The 22085-nt window shown below is 45.3% G+C and overlaps 1 protein-coding gene and 1 non-coding gene across 2 annotated transcripts in view; both read right to left on the reverse strand.

Moving 5' to 3' along the window:
• Positions 1-2258: 2258 nt before the first annotated feature.
• Positions 2259-22085, reverse strand: part of LOC130857637 (two pore calcium channel protein 1-like) — a 33653-nt gene continuing 13826 nt past the window's right edge. Inside the window, exons 8-17 of the mRNA XM_057743365.1 lie at positions 15751-15895; positions 14063-14248; positions 12744-12808; positions 11863-11950; positions 10823-10892; positions 8436-8655; positions 8244-8334; positions 3801-3914; positions 3452-3576; positions 2259-2535 (exon numbers count right to left, since the gene is read on the reverse strand). Coding sequence (XP_057599348.1) covers positions 2390-2535; positions 3452-3576; positions 3801-3914; positions 8244-8334; positions 8436-8655; positions 10823-10892; positions 11863-11950; positions 12744-12808; positions 14063-14248; positions 15751-15895 — 1250 coding nt within the window. The 3' untranslated portion in view covers positions 2259-2389. The remainder of the gene's footprint in view (positions 2536-3451; positions 3577-3800; positions 3915-8243; positions 8335-8435; positions 8656-10822; positions 10893-11862; positions 11951-12743; positions 12809-14062; positions 14249-15750; positions 15896-22085) is intronic.
• On the reverse strand, positions 6545-6651 carry LOC130857981 (U6 spliceosomal RNA). Its single transcript, XR_009054964.1, has one exon. It is a non-coding gene; the product is annotated as a U6 spliceosomal RNA (small nuclear RNA).

Raw genomic sequence — 22085 nt, forward strand, 5'->3', positions numbered from 1 at the left:
CCAGGAGGCGCCATCTGGAACAGCACGGTCAGCATTTCATCAACCCTCCTCCTCCCCAGTCCCCACGATCTTGGAAGGAAGGTGCCATCTGCCCCGAGTGTGCAGAGAGGTTAGGTGGCATGGTCAGTGGGGAGCCGGGCACGACACCAGCCTGACCCCAGAGTCCCAGCCCTGAAGCCTTTGTTTTGCTCCTACACCAGAGGTTACCCTCAGACCAAGCAAAGGTCCCTCCAAGGCCAGGTTCAGTTGCCACCTTGACATGTGGCACATGACATGACGCGTGACTCAGGCCTCACTGCCCTCAGAGACCTCAGGACAGGAAGCTGCGCTCTCCCCGATTCCTCTGCTCAGAGCAGGGCCAGTGACAGGGTGCAGGGGAACGAGGAGTCCTACCCTGACAACTCTGGAAAGGATTCACTTGCCAAAAATGCAGTTGTGATCAGGTACAGCCAGATTCATAGAGACAGAAAGTAGAGCGGTGGCTGCCAGGAGCTAGGGAGGAGGGGTTAGGGAGTTACTGTTTAATGGTTCAGAGCGTCATTCGGGGTGATGAAAAGTTCTGGAGGTCTGTTGAGTATACTTAAAATGTGAGTATACGTAAACTTACTAAACTGTACACTTGGAAATAGTTACGATGGCAAATTCTCTGTTGTATATTTTACCACAATTAAACATGTTTTAAATAAATAAAATAAAATAAATCCCTTTAATTTCCCAGAAGGAGTAGGTTGCTGTACTGAGAGATTTTCAGCTGGGGAAAGTGACCTCAGGGAGCAACTTGCTCAAAATCTTGTTATAACTGTAACTGAATTAAAGAAACTTTGACAGCCTCCCTTGAAAAAGAAGCAATTGTGACAGAATTTGATCTTCACATTGGTACTTTTCTTCATTTCGAATAAACACTGCATCTAAAAGCTACTGTTCTAGGACGCGTTCCTTTAGCATATTTAGATATTTTAAATGCATTCATGTAACATTGTAGCACAGTATTCATTTACTAAAATAGCAAAATATTGAGAGATTGGCTCAAGATGGTGGAGTAGAAGGATGTGCGCTCACTCCCTCCTGCGAGAGCACCAGAATCATAACTAACTGCTGAGCCATCATAGACCGGAAGACACTGGAACTCGCCAAAAAAGACACCCCACATCCAGAGACAAAGGAGAAGCCACAATGAGACGGTAGGAGGGGCGCAATCGCGATAAAATCAAATCCCATAACCGCTAGATGGGCGACTCACAAACTGGAGAACAGTTATACCACAGAAGTCTACTCACTGGAGTGAGGGTTCTAAGCCCCATGTCAGGCTTTCCAACCTGGGGGGCTTGCAATGGGATCCCCAGAGAACCAGACTTTGAAGGCCAGCAGGATTTGATTGCAGGGCCTCCACAGGACTGGGGCAAACACGCCAAGACACATAGTAGTCAAATTGACAACAATTAAAGACAGAGAAATATTATTAAAAGCAACAAGGGAAAAACGACAAATAACATACAAGGGAACTCCCATCAGGTTAACAGCTGATTTCTCAGCGGAAACTCTGCAAGCCAGAAGGGAGTAGCATGATAAATTTAAAGTGACGAAAGGGAATAACCTACAACCAAGAATACTCTACCCAGCAAGGATCTCATTCAGATTCAACGGAGAAATCAAAAGCTTTACAGATAAGCAACAGCTAAGAGAATTCAGCACCACCAAGCCAGCCCTACAACAAATGTTAAAGGAACTTCTCTAAGTGGGAAACACAAGAGAAGGAAAGGACCTACAAAAACAACAACAAAACAATTAAGAAAATGGTAATAGGGACATACATATCAATAATTACCTTGAATGTAAATGGACTAAGTGCTCCAACCAAAAGACACAGACTGGCTGAATGGATACAAAAACAAGACCCATATATATGCTGTCTACAAGAGACCCACCTCAGACCTAGGGACACATATAGACTGAAAGTGAGGGGATGGAAAAAGATTTTCTATGCAGACAGGAATCAAAAGAAAGCTGGAGTAGCAATACTCAAATCAGATAAAACAGACTTTAAAATAAAGAATGTTAAAATAGCAAAATATTATATAAAAATAAATGAAAGCTTTTATATACCCATTGAGAGGACTTACACACGTATGAACACGTATATGAGAAATGCTCCCCACAATCTCCTTGTAGGCTTTCCTCTCCTTACTTCTGTGATCAGCCCTAAGCATGACCCTGGGGGTGGGCACACAGAGCTGACCACTCAGGACAGGGGAGGCCAGTTCACACGCTTATCAGAACACAGAAGGGAACCTGGGCTGGGAAAGTAACCTCTAGGTAGAATCTGCAAACAGTGACGACAGCTTATCTGGCTTTCCAGTTGTGGAGGCTTGTGGCCCTTCCAGGCCCAGGATCAGGCACTATTTTCAAAATTGGGATTCTTAGGATGTATGTCACTGGGTGAGAAGTTCAGAATCTCCTCCAAGGAAGGGCCTTCATCCTCTGGAGCTATTTCAGACTCAAACATCTGCTGCAGCAAAGCATCCACGGTCTTGTACCCTGGGAGGAAGGAGAAAGGGGCACATAGGATCTGCCCGTGTGGATTGGAGGGGAGCACCCAGCCCTGCAGAGCTTCGCTTTGCCGAAGGAGGGCCTCTGAGCCCACCTCACTGAGCTTCCCAGCCCCACAGGCTCTGGAGACAAAGGAGAAAGTCCTCCTTGAAGGATGGAGGAGGACAGCCACCTCTGTGCTGTGTCTAAGTGTATGTTACGGTGTCCCCATCAAAGCCCCAGCTGAGATTCAGACAGATTTGGGTTTACTCAGTCAATCATTAATTTACTGTGAATTAATGAAGTATTTAAACATTTGTTAAGGCCCCCATGTCCCAGGCACATTGTGAGGCCCTGAGGATACAACAGAGAACAAAAAAGACACGGCCTGGCACATGTGGAGCTTCGAGTTTCAGGGAAGACAGATGGTGACCAGAGAGTCACTCAGTGATGAATGTGCAGCTGACATGCACTGAAAGGTGGGGAAGGAGAGCTGGGGAGTGGGGGGGGGGGGGGGCACACAGGAGCACCTGACTTCTCAGGGAGCCCAGGGAGCTTCCCTGAGGAAGTGCTGCCTAAGCAGAGACCTGCAGGAGGAGGGGCCTTGATTACACAAGGGGAAGTGAGAGCAAGGAAAGAAAGTAGCATGTGCAAAGGCCCTGTGGCAGGATGGAGCAGGGGAGTGGAGGAAGTAAAGGGCCAGCAGGGCTGAAGGGTAGAGGCATGGGGGTCCTGGGGGAAGGAAGACAGGCTGAGATATTGAGGGGAACCAGGTATGGGGCCCCAGAGGCCACAGCAGACAACTTCATCTTTAACTTTGAACCATGGGAAGCCCCTGAAAGTCAGATTTGCATTCTGGAAACATCTCACTGGCTGCTGTGAAGAGGATGGATTGGAGGAAGTTTCGAGTTGAGTTAAAACTTACTTTTTGATGCAATTCTGAAGTACAGTCCTTTCAAGGCCTTCTTTTTGCTGTCTCCATCGTCCCCACTGAAGCCACTGTCTTTGGTGTCCACGTTGTCAATGAGCTTCCCGTCCTGCACTTCTTCCCTTCAGGGAGGAAGAGATGGCATGAACATGGCCAGGTCCCTCAGCTGAGTTCCCCTCTGTCCTCCTAGCCATGTCTCCATGTCACTCATGTAGCTGACGAGGGTTCCAGAGAACTGGCACCCAGGACCAGGCTGGCTGCCAGGGGTTAAACGTGATCAGGACCTGCCCTACTGTGAACATCCCGCCTCCAAAGTCTGTGAGCCACGTCGGGAAATACTACTCACTCTTGGACCCCAACTCCAAGCTCCTGAATCTTCTTCTCAATGGCAGTTTCCACTTCACTTTTTTCTAATGAATATGCCACAAAAAATGCCTCCAAGATGAACGCTATGAAAATACTGAGAAAGAGTAAAAGCCAGAGGGTGTTACGTGAGTCAGCCGTGGTCTAGGTGATGGGAAATCATTCCTCCAAAGAGTGTTTGAGCCCAAATAAAAAGGCTGCCCATCTTTGCAAAGACAACACAACATAGGGAAGAAACAACAAAATGTCTCTCAAGCATTGGGCACAACATTCTTTCATCTGGAAAATCATTCTTCCTCTACATCCTATTTTTTTTAAATTTTATTTATTTATTTATTATTTTTGGGGGGGTACACCAAGTTCAATCATCTGTTTTTATACACATATCCCCGTATTCCCTCCCTCCCTTGACTCCCCCCGCCACCCTCCCTCGAGTCCCCCCCACCCTCCCCGTCCCAGTCCTCTAAGGCATCTTCCATCCTCGAGTTGAACTCCCTTTGTTATACAACAACTTCTCACTGGCTATCTATTTTACAGTTGGTAGTATATATATGTCTGTGCTACTCTCTCGCTTCGTCTCAGCTTCCCCTTCACCCCCCGCCCCCTCCCAAACCTCGAGTTCTCCAGTCCATTCTCTGCATCTGCATCCTTGTTCTTGTCACTGAGTTCATCAGTACCATTTTTAGATTCTGTATATGTGAGTTAGCATACAATATTTGTCTTTCTCTTTCTGACTTACTTCACTCTGTATGACAGACTGTAGGTCTATCCACCTCTTGACATATAGCTCCATCTCATCCCTTTTTATAGCTGAGTAATATTCCATTGTATATATATGCCACATCTTCTTTATCCATTCATTTGTTGATGGGCATTTAGGTTGCTTCCATGTCCTGGCTATTGTAAATAGTGCTGCAATAAACATTATGGTACATGTTTCTTTTGGGATTATGGTTTTCTTTGGGTATATGCCCAGGAGTGGGATTACTGGATCATATGGTAGTTCTATTTGTAGTTTTTTAAGGAACCTCCAAATTGTTTTCCATAGTGGCTGTACCAACTTACATTCCCACCAACAGTGCAGGAGAGTTCCCTTTTCCCCACACCCTCTCCAACATGTGTTGTTTCCAGATTTTGTGATGATGGCCATTCTGACTGGTGTGAGGTGATACCTCATTGTGGCTTTGACTTGCATTTCTCTGATGATTAGTGATGTTGAGCATCTTTCCATGTGTTTGTTGGCCATCTGTATGTCTTCTTTGGAGAAATGTCTATTTAGGTCTTCCGCTCATTTGTGGATTGGGTTATTTGCTTTTTTGGTATGAAGCTTGCATGAGCTGCTTGTATATTTTGGAGGTTAATCCTTTGTCCGTTGTTTCATAGGCAACTATTTTTTCCCATTCTGAGGGTTGCCTTTTAGTCTTGTTTATGGTTTCTTTCACTGTGCAAAAGCTTTTAAGTTTCATGAGGTCCCATTTGTTTATTCTTGATTTTATTTCCATGATTCTAGGAGATGGGTCCAAAAGGATGTTGCTTTGATGGATGTCATAGAGTGTTCTGCCTATGTTTTCCTCTAGGAGTTTTATAGTGTCTGGCCTTACATGTAGGTCTTTAATCCATTTGGAGTTTATTTTTGTGTATGGTGTTAGGAAGTGTTCTAATTTCATTCTTTTACATGTTGCTGTCCAATTTTCCCAGCACCACTTATTGAAGAGGCTGTCTTTTTTCCATTGTATACTCGTGCCTCCTTTGTCAAAGATAAGGTGCCCATATGTGTTTGGCCTTACTTCTGAGTTCTCTATTCTATTCCATTGATCTTCCTTTCTATTTTTGTGCCAGTACCATACTGTCTTGATCACTATGGCCTTGTAGTATAGTTTGAAGTCAGGAAGCCTGATTCCACCAACTCCATTTTTCCTTCTCAAGATTGCTTTGGCTATTCGGGGTCTTTTGCGTTTCCATACAAATTGTAAGATTTCTTGCTCTAGTTCTGTGAAAAATGCCACTGGTAATTTGATCGGGACTGCATTGAATCTGTAAATTGCTTTGGGTAGTACAGTCATTTTCATGATGTTGATTCTTCCAATCCAGGAACGTGGTATGTCCCTCCATCTGTTTGTGTCGTCTTTGATTTCTTTCATCAATGTCTTAAAGTTTTCTGCATACAGATCTTTTGCCTCCTTAGGCAGGTTTATCCCTAGGTATTTTATTCTTTTGGTTGCAATGGTGAATGGGAGAGTTTCCTTAATTTCTCTTTCTGCTCTTCCATTGTCAGTGTATAGGAATGCAAGAGATTTCTGTGCATTAATTTTGTATCCTGCTACTTTACTAAACTCATCAATGAGTGCTAGCAGTTTTCTGGTAGAGTCTTTAGGGTTTTCTATATATAATATCATGTCATCTGCAAAGAGTGACAATTTTACTTCTTCTTTTCCAATTTGGATTCCTTTGATTTCTTTTTCTTCTCTGATTGCTGTGGCTAAAACTTCCAAAACTATGTTGAATAATAATGGTGAGAGTGGACACCCTTGTCTCTCTACATCCTATTTAAACAGTGACTAATAAGAAGAAAATAAAGGGTTTTTTTTTATTCACAATTTTTAAAGATTTACTCCATTTAGAGTTATTGTAAAATATTGGCTATATTTCCTGTGTTGTGCAATATATCCTCATAGCTTATTTTATACATGACAGTTTGCACCTCTTAATCCCCTACCCCTATATTGCAAAAATATGGAATGTTTTACCAATTTGCACGTCATCCTTGTGCAAGGGCCATGCTAATCTTCTTTGTACGGTTCCAATTTTAGTACATGTGTTGCCAAAGTGAGCACAAAAATACAGTTTAAGGGGACGCTTAGGTCAAATAATTGTTGGTAGACAATTCTCCATGAATGTCTCACGCTTCTGCACAGTCCGGGTCCACTGAGCAAAGGCATCGAGAGCCAATTTAGGGATGTATGTTTGCCTCCAGAGACGTTCCACAATAGTAACCCTTAGTGCTGCTTCCTCCCCAGAGACCACCATGGGTAGCAAAGACCTCACTTTGTTCACCCTGGAGACCTGCTTACATTTTAGAGTAAAAATAATGGCTTTCCCTTTTCTTCTCTCTCTCCAGAGGGCAGGATGGGCAGGTCCGCCCAGCTACACAGATGGGGGTTTCCTCATTTTGGAGTTCCCTCCTGCAATGCAGCCCCTCCAGCTGGCCCTCATCTCGTTGCTCAGTGAGGAGTAGGGCTCAGGGAACTGACCTGAGCATTGCTCTGGCTGCAGCTTCTGCCATGAGGAATAAACCATCTTCACCTTGGGCCCGAGGCATCACACTTGGTCAGTATATACACGTGATATACACACACATTGACCTGTCAACTTGTGAGAAGGGAATCCCAACCCCTTCACCATCTCTGACTTAATGTGATGCTGATGGGGCCCAGGGCTGTCACTACACCACAAGCCTTTGGGAGAAGAGCAGCAGAAAAACCCCTACAGCTTTTCACATTGCCTTGGCCTATCCCAGCATTCTGGAGACCTGTCTGAGGGTCACTTGGAGGCACTCTTCTCCTTTTCCTACTATATAGTCCACTCAGACTGTGCAGGACAAGTATCCCTGAGCAATTCTCCTCCTCCCCTCCCTCTGCTGGGACATTCTTGAGCCAAAGACAGCAGGATGGTGGCCAGAGCAGCCTTGATGTGACAAAGAAGACCCGGGACTGGGCTGTCACCCCAAGAATTGTGGGCCCTGGGCTCTGAGAGGGGTACAGCAACCAGAAAACATCTCTGAGGAAAAAAACCCCAGTGATCAAGGGGACTCAAATTCCGGTCCCACAAGGAACACGGGAGCTAGACTCACATTCGTAAGCTGGAAGGAAAGCCCTCTGCAGTGGTGAAATGTCATAGCGGCTTTCAAACGGTGACTGAGTTCTTCCCCAAAAAAGGGGTCAGAACAGAACTGGAACCAATGAAGAGAATTAACCAGTGGCACCTTTCCATTCTACCTGTGCAAGGACTAGGTGCGGACTGGAGCTGGATGACAAAGGAAACTGACTCGTATAGGTTCTAATGAGGCCCAGGAGTCTGGTGGATTTCAGCAGAGGGTGGACACAATTCACAAGGATGTTCTAAAGGTGATTCATCCCAGTGGGGAAGGGTAGGGAGACTGCCCAGGACCCCAGAGCCCTCTGACCGAAACAACTTGTGAGGCTATGATATATGTATTATAAACTGACGTGCACAGCTGGCTGACACTAAAAAACACAAATGTGAACAAAAGTAAGACACCTCCCTTCCCGTGCCTTAGCATCTAGCAGGGGAGGTGGGACCCACCTATGAGGTACTCAAGGGTGGAGCCAGGGAGGAGGGAGATGCCAGCAGCTGTGGATCTGAGAGGGGGGATCTGGAGCCGCCCACCTGGCAGGAGCAAACTCACTTGACAATGAGGATGACGACCACGACGTGGAAGCCGATGAAATACAGCTTTGCCGCCTGGTGAGTCACGAGGGCAAAGCCTTCTGCGAGGAGTGGGAAGCTAAGGAACCAAATCTTTGAGGAGCCAGGACCCATTCTTCCCGGAAGCTGCTCTCAGCATCCCCTTCCACGCCCGCCTCCTCAGAAAGGATATTGTGCCACTGGTTAACCACTGTGAGCTCCATCAGCAGGATAAGGGAGGCGGCCAGGTTGTTGAAGTTGATCCTGCAGTACCTGCCTTGGGCAAACGCTGAGTTTTGTAAGGCTGGGTTCCCACATGCCAGCGCATCAGGACTGGTGGAATTAGGGTCAAAGAAGTGAACTTTGCCTTGGAACACTTCCATCCCGATGATGGCAAACACGTAGTAGACCACCTAGGGTGGGCGGCACCGGTCATGGGTGGGCATGTGGGGTGAGGGGAGGCGGGAGGACGTGGACACAGGTTGGCCTGCAGCAATGGCCAGGAGAAAGGGCTGCTACCCTCATTCCGGGGATGGCTGCCCCCCCGCGCCAGCCACAAGTCCCAATAGCATCAGGAAAAGGGTGGGAGGGGTCAGCCCATGGGCCACCGGGCTGTTCAGGGACAGGGGACACAGCCAGCTGGACCACACCTTGACCTCTTCTGTGGTCTCCATTTACAAAGTCAAAATGATGCTGCTAGAAAATTAGTGGGTTAAATACTCAATAAATAATATCGATAGTTAGGCCTCTAAGGAAAAAAATAATAAATTTGGATCTTTACCTTGGTTTTTTTTGGTGGTTTTTTTTTGTTTGTTTTTTGGATTTTTTTTTTTTTTTTTGGTTGCACCATGCAGCATTCGGGATCTTAGTTCCCCAACCAGGGATCAAACCCGTGCCCCCTACAGTGGAAGCACAAAGTCTTAACCACTGGACTTCCAGGGAAGTCCCATCTACCTCATTTCTTATATCAAAATAAATACCAAAGGTATCAAAGAGTTAAATGTAAAAACCAAACTATAAAGGAGCTGGGGGAAAAAATCAAGTAGAGAAAAGCATTATAAGCATGATATAAAACTAGAAACTGTAAAATAAGAGATCGACAAGTATGGCTACATAATTAAATTTTCAGACAGTCAAAAAAATACAACAGAAAGCCTTTATTTAGGAAAAAATAAAAACAAACAAGTGACAGATAAGGAAAAATAACTACTCTGTATACAAAATACCAAGGGCTTATTTCCCTTCATCAGCAAAACACTCTTTCAAATCATATAAAAAATACAACTAAAAGAAAAACGGATCAAGGATATGAATTAAGCTGCTTATAAAAAAAATAAGCATAAGTGGCCCAAAGAACATGGAAAACACACTCAGCCTCCAAAATAACTAAAGAAATGAATGTCAGATTGACACAGTGCCATTTTCTCGCCCATTAGATCGAAAAGTACGGAAATGTTTAACAGACCCATTTGTGAGGGGTGCAGAGAAACAGATGCCGCACACGCTGGCATTTGGAATACACAGGGAGCACATCTTTTGGAAGGCAATTCGCCACCACTGATCCAAACTGTGAACACATTTACTTGTAACCTAGCAGCTGTACCGCTAGGAATGTACCCAATAGAAACACTCACAGAAGCAAAGACACACACAAGATGGTCTTCACCCCATCATCTGTGATGGCAAAGAAGTGAAACCCCTAGTGGTCAGCCAGTGGAGGGGCTGGTCAGCCGTGTTCTGGAGTCTGTCCTCAGTGGGACACTTTTCATCAGAGCAGAACTCACATGGGTGCACGTGTCCCCCAGGGCATGTGACAAAGATGTCGGGTAGAAACGTCGTGCTATGTTCGGTATGGATGATCCCACCTGACACAATAAACTGGATACACAGGCATGGACATGACATCCTTGTTGTATGGATGGAAATGTTTAGGAAGCGTAATGAGAAACGCTTCGTAATGGTCTGGGAAAGAGGCACGTGGGGGATGGGAATGGGTGACCTGCAGTCCACCTTCCATTCTTCTCTACTAGTTGAATTTTTTTTTTACCATTTTAACAGAACAGAAAAATAAGTACCCCGTAGCAGAGCGTCCACCGATATTCAAGTTTCCTCATCCATAACGTGGAATCACTCCTGGGCGGGAAGCCCCAGCCCCCTTGCAGCCTTGCATGGCTATGTCCTTACTATCGGGGATCTCAAGAAGCAGGTGGGCTTTCTTCTTGAGCAGAACAAAGAAGGATCAGAGGCCACAGGGGCAGAGCCACGGGCTGGAAGGAGCCTACATCCCTGCAACCCACCTGCTGGCTAGGAATAACCCCCTGGACTGTGGGTGAGAAACAAACTTCGACGAGATTAACCCACTGAGGTTGGGGTGTTTATTACAGCAGCCAGTGTACCTGGACTGCTACAGGCCTGATGTTTCTACACACTTGATGTTTCTAAAAATGGCTCCTAGAAACAACTGAATCTCACTGACTTCATCTCCTTTCCTTTCCCTCACTTAAAATAAGGCTTACTGTGAGCTGCTAAGAATGAGCATCCTACCACTTGCTTCACGTAGAACAGGAATAAAACACTCACCAAGACCAGGCTGCCAAACGTCAGCATCATGGGGCCAATGTTAATTAAGGTGGTCACGATCACCCGGAATCTGGCATAAAACAAAGTTTCCGACACAAGGCAAAGGGAAGATGTGAGTAAAACTGACACCCCACTAGCATGTTTGGTTTAATGCCCATCCCCCCCAGTCCTGGATCTGTTTAAATGCTGTCAGGGATCTTCCTTTACCATTTTGTCAGAATCAGTCCATCTACCAAACTGACAGGGAAGTTAACTTGCAGTTTCCCCTGAAGCAAAGCAGTTTAAAAACAAACAAACAAACCAACAAAACATGAGATAGGTAATCCGAGTTTCACTAATAAGGCACAGGTGGGTATTGAGGCTGAAAAAGCATCCAGCCTCATTTGCTTTTCTCCCCCCACCTTTTTCTTCATTAAAAATCCAGCGTGTATTAAGGCTGACCTGGCTGACCTGGAGGCTTAAGTTGAAAAACTGAATATTTTGTGGGGGAGCAGGCCAGTCCTCGGATGGAGGCACCCTCCACACTCCTTGAAAGGACCCTGACCTATCCAAAACAGGGTTTTTCCAGGTATGGGGATCAGACTAGTTCTAGTTCTGCCTCCTTCTAGCTGTGCACCATTGGGGGAACTACTTAACCTCTCTGAGCTTCACTGTCATCACCCATGAATTAGGCACCATTAAAGCCCCTACATCAAGGGTCACGGGAGGGATTTAACAAGACAACGGTTAGCACACTCTGTTAGCTTTGGCTGCCATCAGGACCACCGTCCAGTCACAGCGGCAGGCACAGTTAAGGGGCCAGGTCACAGGGCTGAAAGTGACAGACAGAATCCCCACCCTCAGAGAGCTGCTGTTGGGGGTGGGGGGGGGGGTCCTTCACCATCTTCAGGCTCCCTGCCCCTCCCTACCGCTCCCAGAGAACCCAGGTCCTCCTGGGTTCACAGCTGGGCGTGTTTATAGTTCCCAGGCAGGGTGGTTTCTATCAAGCCCGATGTGGGGAACCGCCCGGGTGCAGCTGTTTCCCATGGCTTCATCTTTACCTCTGGATGCTGACAATGACCCGTAAGAGCCGGAGTATTCTCAAAATCAAGACAATATCCAGTATCTGCTGACTGTTGTATTTTCTCGCTGGAAAAAGAACGCAATCATCTAATATTCTGGCTTCTAGGCATCTCTGGCTTGTCCCTTTTATTCAATGAGGACTGAGACTCTGTGGGTCCTGGGGAAATAGGCACTTCACTTCAAGAACAGGGAGATGACTCTGAGCGATGAGGAAGTGAGTGCTGTCTCGACTTGCTAACTCCCCCAGCAAATCAAAGCCAAGCTGAGCATTCCCTCCAGCCCTAGAGCCAGGAAGCATGAGTGTAGGAACAGCCCTCAGACCACCGTCAACAAGCGACTGTGGATCCCATTCTACAGAACACATTTCAGCAAGCCCTTCTTCCCCCAGCATTCATTTCATAGTCATGTTAAGAAACTGCTGTCTCTAAATAATCCCCTCTATCGCTTCTCGGCCTTTTGGCTAAGATCAAGTGTAGTCTGTCTACAGGAAGGAGTGTGCAGGGTGGTGGCGGCACGCGTAAGGGAGCTAGAGGAGGGTAGAGGCAGGGGTTGACACACAGTTCCTGCTACAGCTGGACCCTGGGTTGGGGGCCAACATGGGCAGAGGGTCAAAGATGAGCCCTGAGACCAAGGGCAATTTTGGAGAGATGACCAGGTGAGTGTTTGATCTCTAACATGCAGCCAAACACAAACAAAGCTACCATCCCTCTCCGGAACATGTAATATTTTTCCTGATTCTCCTGTGTCCCCCCTGCCTTGCCCCAAACACCCTAATGGTGCACCGTGGATGTTCTACAAGGTTTAATGATTGAATACACACTCCCGGGAGGCGGGGAAGCTGCGAGCTGGTGACACTGACCTGATTGAATGGTGGTGTTGGCCACAGTGGCCACCAGGGCTGCAATGATGATCAGTGTATCAAACCTAACAGTGAAGAAGCAACGTCAGTGAGGAATCAAGGGAAAGGCCTGTTAAGCTCAGGATACAATGAATCTCACGAAAACTCTGAATCCAACCTCTCACACAATGCAATGATCCAGCCATCAAACTGATTTCCATGATTTTTAAGACAGCAGGTACAAAACCAGAAGCACTGTGTTTGATCATTTACTGGCTGCTCCAATGAACCAGCCAAGGAAATTTGTAGGAATTAGCTAACTCATATCACTCTGCCTTCCAACATAACTATATACTTGCAGGGACACTTTGACACAATTTCAGAATATGTAGTGTAATCTTTCTTGGTATTCATCTCACTAAATATTTTTGTTTTTATTTATTTATTTTTATTTTATTTATCTATTTATTTGGCTGCGTCAGTTCTTAGTTGCAGCATGCAGGATCTTCATTGCGGCACATGGGATCTTTTGTTGCGATGCACAGGCTCTCTAGTTATGGTGCGCAGACTAAGTTGCCCCACGGCATGTGGGATCTTAGTTTCCCAACCAGGGATTGAACCCGCACCCTCAGCAGTGACAGCACAGAGTCCTAACCACTGAACTGCCAGGAATTCCCTGCAACTTTTTAATTAAAGGGGAAATTCATCATGCCATGACTTTTCTTTCTGACAATGGTGCCGCAGCCCTGAACATCACTGGCCAGGTCCCCTTGGGCCACATGCGAACCCTAGTGAGTTTCTTGGCACTGGGAGCAGTGACCACAGGGATCCAACCCCCTGGAGCTGTGTAGTACTGACATTGGTATCCTATGATGCCTGACACTCAGTGGTACTCGAGATGGTTTGTAGCATACGGGCCATGGTTTGAGACCAGGAGGTACAGAGAATAGAGGTCACAGGAGACATGTCCAGCCTGGGAAAGAGCTTGCTAAGGGTCCTAATTGTCCAGACACGGAGGCCAAGTTTTCCGATAACAAGACTAGGGAGTGGGCCAGGCAGCTATGTAAGGAATTGTCTCACTGGGTGCGATGTTCTAAGATCCTTTCCAAATCCAAGATCCCATGATCTGTGATTCTAATTTTAGCCAGAAACTCAAACTGACATTCTAAATAATAACAGCTCTGACAACCAGATGTTCCCCTGCCTTCAAGACTTCAGTATAAGAAGCCTCAAAACTAGGCAGATGGACCTTGACACACTCCACAACTTTACTCCCCAAAGCGTGACAGGAAGCCCCTCTCTTCGCCAACGGCCCCCTCCCCCAAAATACACAGACTCACCAGTTCCAGAACTGCTTTCTTCCAAAATAGGCTCTGGGCTCATACGTGTACAGTTTCAGGAGAACCTCAACAATATAGAGAGAAAGGAAAAGCCACTCTGCATAGGAAATTAAGGGGTTTTTGTCATCCAAAGCGATGAATATGGCATTTATTAGGATGATGACATCATAAACCCACACAAAAGTCCTGCCAGGAGGGAAAAAAGAAGACTCTGTCATCATACATTTCAGTAAAAAAAAAAAAAAAAAAAAAAAAAAAAAGCAGGTTCAGAGCCCTACAGGAACTACTGTGTTTCCTGTCAATGTGATGAATGAGATACTCCCCACTCTGCATCCCACCAACACACACACACACACACACAGTCACTCAGTCCTCATGGAAGCAAAGGTTCCAGCATGGTCAGGGCCCTGAAACTGACCGGCTGCTCACTGATACTGGCGCACTGGTGTAGCCTTTCCCGTCAAGGAGAAAATGAAGACAGAGTGAGGTGGAAGGACAGAGGCCTAGGTTTTCCCAGGTTCGCCTTTTGGGCACAGTACCTGGATAAGATGAAAGGTTGGGTAGAATCAGGGCGCAAGGAGAACGTTCAGGGCTTAGCCTAGGACCATTACACCTTGACTAACTGACCCTGGAAAATTAACATCCTTAACTAAGAAAGCTTCTGAAAACCTCTTTACTCCTAATACACACAAGTGTTCCAGGGCACTGACACGTCCAACTTTTTCTGGGGTGGAAATGGGTGAAAAACATATGACAGTTGGGCTCTGACTCAACTTTTCAATGACAGAGCAGGCTGCCCCGGGCAGGCGTCCGTGCCGTGTGCTCCAGAGAATCCTAGGTGAACCCCAGGTGTGGCCACGGGAAGACGGCGGGCGGGGGGGGCGGTTTGGGGGCATTAGGAGCTTCTACCTCACTGTCTGGGAAGCTGCAGACTCTAGCGCTCAGCCCTGGATGTTGCATGTGGACACGCAAAACGTCCACCATGTGAAGCACCATCTAGTTCAATGTTGAGATGAATGGAAAGGAGCCTTCAAGTAAAGGGCTTTGTAAATATAAACTATGGCAGCTAAAGGGAATATTTACCTACATCAAAGGCTGGGCTACTTTCAAGGACTTTTGAACCATTCACTTTTATGAAACATTAAATTCAAAGAAGGCAAGAGGGGGCGTCTCTGCTGATCAGGGTATCCCAGGCCACACACAGTAAAAGTGAGCTCTGCAACTAGGATGAAGGACTCTTTCTGGAGTCCATCTACTTGGGAATAAGAAAATTAATTGGCATTCTTAACAGTCATTCTAAGAACGCTAACTCATATCTTCTTATCAGATACTTTACAGAGTCCAAATGCCACATTTGACATCAACTTCCTAATGACTCTGATGGGGCTGGAACTTCCTGAAATCAGAGACTGGTCAGCTTCCCCAGCTCAGAAAGCAAGGCCAGTCTGCGACCCTTGAGCATTAAAAAAAACATCGAGGAAGGAAGCATAATCTAGAAGCCTGTCCTCTGCCTAAGGTTAAACAGAGCATGTCCAGAACCTTTTCTATGCCTTCCGAGAAACCAAAAGCAGTGAGAAGGGGACTGATTTATAGCTTCAATGGTGAAACACATTCAGTCCAGACAGCACTAACAGCTTCCTCTATTTGCATAGAAACTTGGGAAAAAAAATCAGCCCCATCTCACTTGCCTGTGCTGAACCATCTTCTGGACCAAGAGGCTTGCATATGACTGGTATACCCGAGGCATCCAGGCTTCCAATGGGTGTCTCTTGATGTTGATGGTGACCACCTGGATGTTGAGGAGGTCAGCCAAGCGTAGAAAGTTCGTTTTGTCTGCAATGGAAAAATGACCCCCAAACACACGGCCGATGTGACATTAAGGTCCAAAGGGTGAAGCCAAGTCAGCTCAGCCTCTTAGATCTGCATTTCACAGGTAAAGATCTGAAGCCTCAAAGGGTGAAAGCCCAAGGCCAAGGGCCAATGAGTGGCACAGCCTGCTGCCTGTCCTCACGCAGACCCTGAACCAGCCCAAGGCAGCCAACCCAAGCCTGTGACATTCCTAGCTCACAGACGCCATTGCCTCACTCCCTGCCTTCCACCTCACTTTCCTCCTCCCTCAGGCCATCACTGCTTTCAATGTCTACCTGACATACCTTTCCAGCCTCAACTCCACCTCCCCTTCCTTCTAAGGTAGGTATAATCCATACCCTTCCTTTGGAACCGCTACCCTCTTCTCTGCCCTCCCTCCCTCCCTCCCCTTCTCAGGGACTCACTCAAAGCCATGGCCTCTACAACAAGTTGGCCCATCACCCTAGGCCAAAGTAAGTTGGGCACTTTCTTGACCAGCCTGGACCCACCCAACTGCTGAGCCGATGCTTTCTGGACCTGCTGAATGCCCAGGGCCAGCGGGTTATTCTCCATCACCCCATGCATGTCTCCCCCACCAGGATGGTCAGATGCTGACCACGAGTCTACTGGGCTGGTTCTGAAATCTGTTTATGCATAAACTTCCCGTTACATACAATTTAAAGAACTATCACATCAATGGATGAAATCAGCTTGTACATAAAATGTTGCTGCTTCTTTGAAAACCAAGTTGAATGCTTTGCAAACTTTAAAGAAAGTTGCTGAAATACATTGCAGGTACAGATCAGGTGTAGCTGAGACAGCTGTTAAAGACTGGGGTAGATTTTTTAATTACTTAATTACTTAATTAATTAGCTGTGTTGGGTCTTCGTTTCTGCACACAGACTTTGTCTAGTTGTGGTGAGTGGGGGCTACTTTTCATTGTGATGTGTGGGCTCCTCATTGCCGTGGCTTCTCTTGTTGCGGAGCACAGGCTCTAGGCACATGGGCTTCTGTAGTTGTGGCACATGGGCTTCTGTAGTTGCGGCACATGGGCTCAATAGCTGTGGCGCATGGGCTTAGTTGATCTTCCTGGAGCAGGGATTGAACCTGTGTCCCCTACATTAGCAGGGGGATTCTTAACCACTGCACCACCTAGGAAGTCCCTGGGGTGGAGTTTTCAAATCCTAGAATGCTTCTCATTTAGAGGGCTTTACAGATGGCCAGGTCTCCATTTCAAGTTTTCAGAAGTAAACAACGAATCATGGTTCTACAGGTGCCACCACAGTGGTTTATGCAAGAAAGGTGACAGAGAACTGCCTTCAACAGACACCCAGGCAAAGAGAAAGCCTCAACCTCATCAGAAGTGTGCCCTCATCTGAGTGAGGAGCCTGAATCAGACAAAACTCTGAGTGATATTAAACATACATGTAGTGGGACTTCCCTGGTGGTGCAGTGGTTAAGAATCCACCTGCCAATGCAGGGAACACGGGTTCGATCCCTGGTCTGAGAAGATCCCACATGCTGTGGAGCAACTAAGCCCGTGTGCCACAACTACTGAGCCTGCGCTCTAGAGCCTGTGCTCTGCAACAAGAGAAGGCACAGCAATGAGAAGCCTGCCCCCTGCAATGAAGAGTAACCCCTGCTCGCTGCAACTAGAGGAAGTCCACACACAGCAACAAAGACCCAACGCAGCCAAAAATAGATATAGATAGATAGATAATAGATAGATAGATATAGATGATAGATAGATAGATAGATAGATAGATAGATAGATAGATAGATAGAATAATGACATTCAAAAAAGAAAAAGAAAAAGAAACATTCATGTTGCTATTTTCCCTAAAAGTCGGATGGTCCTAAGAACGCGAAAGAACATGAGTCCGAGTTGGATGAAAGAAATTCTTAGATATCTTAGGATATCTCAGTTCCTGGGTCTTTAGAGTTAGAAGCAAAATGCATAGGCATGTCTTAAGAGCCAAAGACATGTGGCACCTGCTCAGAGGGAAGGGCAGCCTCGGAGAGTTAAGGGACGTGATAACTTGGATTCAGGACCTGGGCTACGTGAGCGCCACCATCAGAGGCCAGGGAGACGCTGACATGACGACCACAAATAGGGCTCCAGGGGACCTACTGACAAGAATCCAGCCAAAACCTCAGCCATTAAATAACCTCAATCAACAGAGAATCCATCACTATCACAGGGTTCACATCCTTTAATCTGGAAGATTCTATAGAACGAGAAAGGACAAAGAGAAAAAAATATAGGAATTTTGGGTCACGAAGGAACGTGTACCCATCTGGTACTTTATGCTGGAGATGAGGGTTCAGCAAGCTTGTTCTGTAAAGGGCCAGAGAGTAAACATGTTAGGTTTTGTGGACCATATAGTCTCCGTTTCAACTATTCATTTCTGCCTTTACAGCAAGAAAGCAGCCAGAAACACTATGCAAATGAATGAGCATGGCTGTGTTCCAGTAAAACTTTATTTAGAAAAACAGGCAGCGGCCACATTTAGCCTGTGGACCATCGTCTACCAACCCTTGTTGCAGACACATTATTCTCCATATCCTATGTTAATAATTTTATCCAGCCCTTTTCTTTCCACATCTGTAAGTTTCATGTTTCTCAGTTTAACACCAGATTTAAAGTCTAACATTTTGGGCACTAATAGAATCCCAGTGCCTAGCCTTGGAAACCACACCTGCCCATAACTGCTGATCAAGGGGAAAAGTGAGCACATTCACCGAACTAGTGCTCTCCCTGCCCATAGTGAGTGGAGACTGTCGTGGAGCATGAAATTCTGTTTGGCTTTCTGGTATTAAAACTGTCTTTGAAACTATCGGTTAAACAAAGGAGTCTTTGGACACTCAGACATCAGAAACGACTGCCATCTCCTGTAAAAGATAACCTACGATCCCTAAAAGCCAACAAATCTGATTGGCTGTCTTCCCTAAAGATGTGTCTGCCCTGGTAACGGTATTTAAATTGACATTGGGGTTTGGTAAAAGGTAAAATACTGAGGATGTCTGCTAAGGCACGAGCTCACTGGTACTTTCTTCTTGCCACATGCATGGAGCTCTGATAAAATCTGTGACTCAGATAGATTCCTTTTTTCAAACTAGATGAGTCCTGGTCTCATTTAATTTACAAATAGGATCATGACTCAGACGGCAAAACTGAGCAGGGGTCAGAGCCGAGCACCCAGACCTGTGGACTTCAGTCACGAGCCAGCCAATGGCAGCCAAGGTCACGGGTGTGTCTCAAGGGCATCTGCTGACCTCTTTCGCCCCCTCTCACCTGCTCAGAAGGTCAAGAGCTATGTTGGCTGAATGTCCCCGGGGCAATAGAAGGTAAGAGGGTGAGGTTTGTTACTGTCCTGCTGCGGCTTTGCAGCCTCAGACCAGGTGGAGTTGCATCCTGTGAAGGGAAAAGGCGGCAGACGAACCAGAATCAGGGTGGTCCTGTGCTTTCAAAGTAAATGTTCGAGTTTGAGATTTTGATAAACTAAGAATATGAATATGACTCGAGCTTTTGCAGATGAGTAGTGTTGAGGCGTGGTGGACGGGAAACCACAGCTAGAGGAAAGCTCTAGAGCAGGCCACAGTCTAAGGCCAGAACTGGCAAAACAGGAGTTATGGACTGACCTGTGTCCCCTGAAACTTCATATGTTGAAAGCTTAACTCCCAGCACCTCCAAGTGTGGCTGTATTTTGGAGACGGAGACTCTGAAGAAGTTATTAGGTTAAAAGGAGATCATTAAAGTGGCCCTTATAACCGTATGACTGGGGCCCTTAGAAGAAGATGAGATTTGCAAACAGACAGGCACAGAAGGAAGATGGTATGAAGACACAGAAGACCGCTATGTAAGAGCCAAAGATGCAGGCCTGCCAACACCACCATGATCTTAGACTTCCTGCCTCCAGAATTGTAAGAAAATAGATTTCTGTTGTCTAAGCCCCCAGTGTATGAGACCTTGTGATGGCAGTCTGAGCAAACTGATACAAAGAACCCTTTCTCAATGAATTGTTACATACATTGTTTTAAAGTGAACACTACGCATTCCTTAAATTCTGAATGGAGATTTAAAGGTCCTTCCAGAATTAAGAAATCAAGGAAAACGTCTTTATGCTTTAAATGTGCTATCCCCTATAAATAAGTAAATAAATAAAGAAACCAAAAAAACAGAACAAACAAAAGCACTCACTAGGGTGTAGGAAAAAAGGTATTTCAAGTTTAATGATCACCTTTTTTCTTTTCACAAAATCTGTGACAAACTCCTGGCTAGCATAAATGTATTAAAATGCTAAAGAAACTAGGTCTTAAAAAGATTTCCTCCTTGACACAGATGCCTTCCAGATAAAAGCTTGAATTAACAAACTGCCCTTTTAAATATATGCAGTTTATTGTATGTCAATTATATCTCAATAAAAGTTCTTAAAAAAACCAAAAAACACACAAAAAAACCAAATCAGTTTATAAAGCCTGGCCCCCACAAGTGTAAAATATGTAAAACAACAAAATATTCATTTAAACAGTATTTCTATATTCTAATTTCTTAAGAAAATCAGATGGGAACCAGGGAATTCTAACTTCTTTTAACATTTTTAATATCACTACCTTGTCAAAAAATTTTTTTTAAGATAATCAGATTAACAATAGACCAGCAGTTACTAGTTGTAAACAGACCATTAGGGGAGAAAAAACAAGCCTTCATTTTTTTTTTTGGTAAAAAGGATATATTTTAAAGATTTGGTTACACACTTAAAATCTAAGGACTTTTGACCAAAACTTAAAATGTTCTAAAATTACTTCATAAATCAAATTAAAATAATTTAAAATTTGAATTCAAATGTATTTAATGCTCTCAGTAAAGAAAAACTAATAAATTAAGTTCTTTTGTGATTTAGGGTTTAATATATGGCTTCGTGTCTTTTTCCTGATTTTACCCAGTATAAATATGAAGTGCAAATATAGAGTCTTAGCTCATGCAAACTTTGTTCTCTAAAGAGGCTAAAATGGTTGCAACTTCTCACATTCCTCCCCCTTATCTTATGGGTCAGTTGGTATCATGATCTCAGCTAACATTTAGACGTCTATAAACCTAAACACAGGCCAGAACCAAGTGGCATGATTTAAACCGCGTTGTGATTTGGAACTTTGGAACTTTATCAACTGGCTTGTGTAAATCACATGATATTGTAACCCGAGGCCCTACAGGATAACTTGATTAAATTATGTGGATACAGCGTCTAGAGTTTCATGCTTCTCTGACAAATCCTTGGTGTCAACAGGGGATCAACTACCTGTGATTTCTTAAACGTATTTTCTAAAATTACTAATTGAGTTTGGGGCATTGGCCTAATGAATATGGAGATAAATAGTCAATAACCTGCATTTACCTAAAGACATAAGGAAATTACCAAAGACGTTACCAAAGAAGTTAAAACGCTATGTCCCTCTGTGTTAATATATTTGTCCTTCATGACACCCAAGTGCCTATAGTTACGCTGACCTTATAAACAAAGATTAACGCTGTTCATCTGAGTGTGTCCTGGGGACGATGTGTATCTTTTCTAGATAAGCAGGAGATACCCGGGTGTAAAGGCCTCACCGTGCCTGACAAAGACTCCCAAAAGCCCCCACCCCTAGGTGTGCAACATCTCACCTAGGAAGAGCAACCTAGGAATTCATGCTACAGGAGGAATTGCAGAGAAAGTTTATAAAGCCCTAAAGATTCATCAACAATTTCAGAGTCTCAGTTCTCTAGAAGCAGCAGAGGTACTAAATCATCAAAGGCGAATTCTCAAAAACAGAGGGGCTGAGGTCTAGGAGCCTTGGACTGATGTGGACCACCACCTCACCCCAGTTCTTGGAGGGGGACACCTGAGGGGGCACAGGTCCCGACCTCTCCTCCAAGTCCTAGAGCAGTGCTCCTCCACACATGATCCCTGGACTGACGCTGGCCCTGCCTTTGGGTTCCCCACCTCCCTCCTCCATGAGATCAGCTCTGAAAATTTAGAAACTTAGAGAACAGTTGACAGATTCATCTCATGTCTGTTGACTCTAATAATGAAAAATTGAGACTTGGATTTTACATGGTTTTTTATTCCCTTTTTCTAGTTTCATTTTTGTTGTATTTTACCCAAGTATATAGCTCCACGACAGGTTAGAAATTTAA

Source organism: Hippopotamus amphibius, chromosome 7 (assembly GCF_030028045.1).
Source record: "Hippopotamus amphibius kiboko isolate mHipAmp2 chromosome 7, mHipAmp2.hap2, whole genome shotgun sequence".
Classification (NCBI taxonomy): Eukaryota; Metazoa; Chordata; class Mammalia; order Artiodactyla; family Hippopotamidae; genus Hippopotamus; species Hippopotamus amphibius.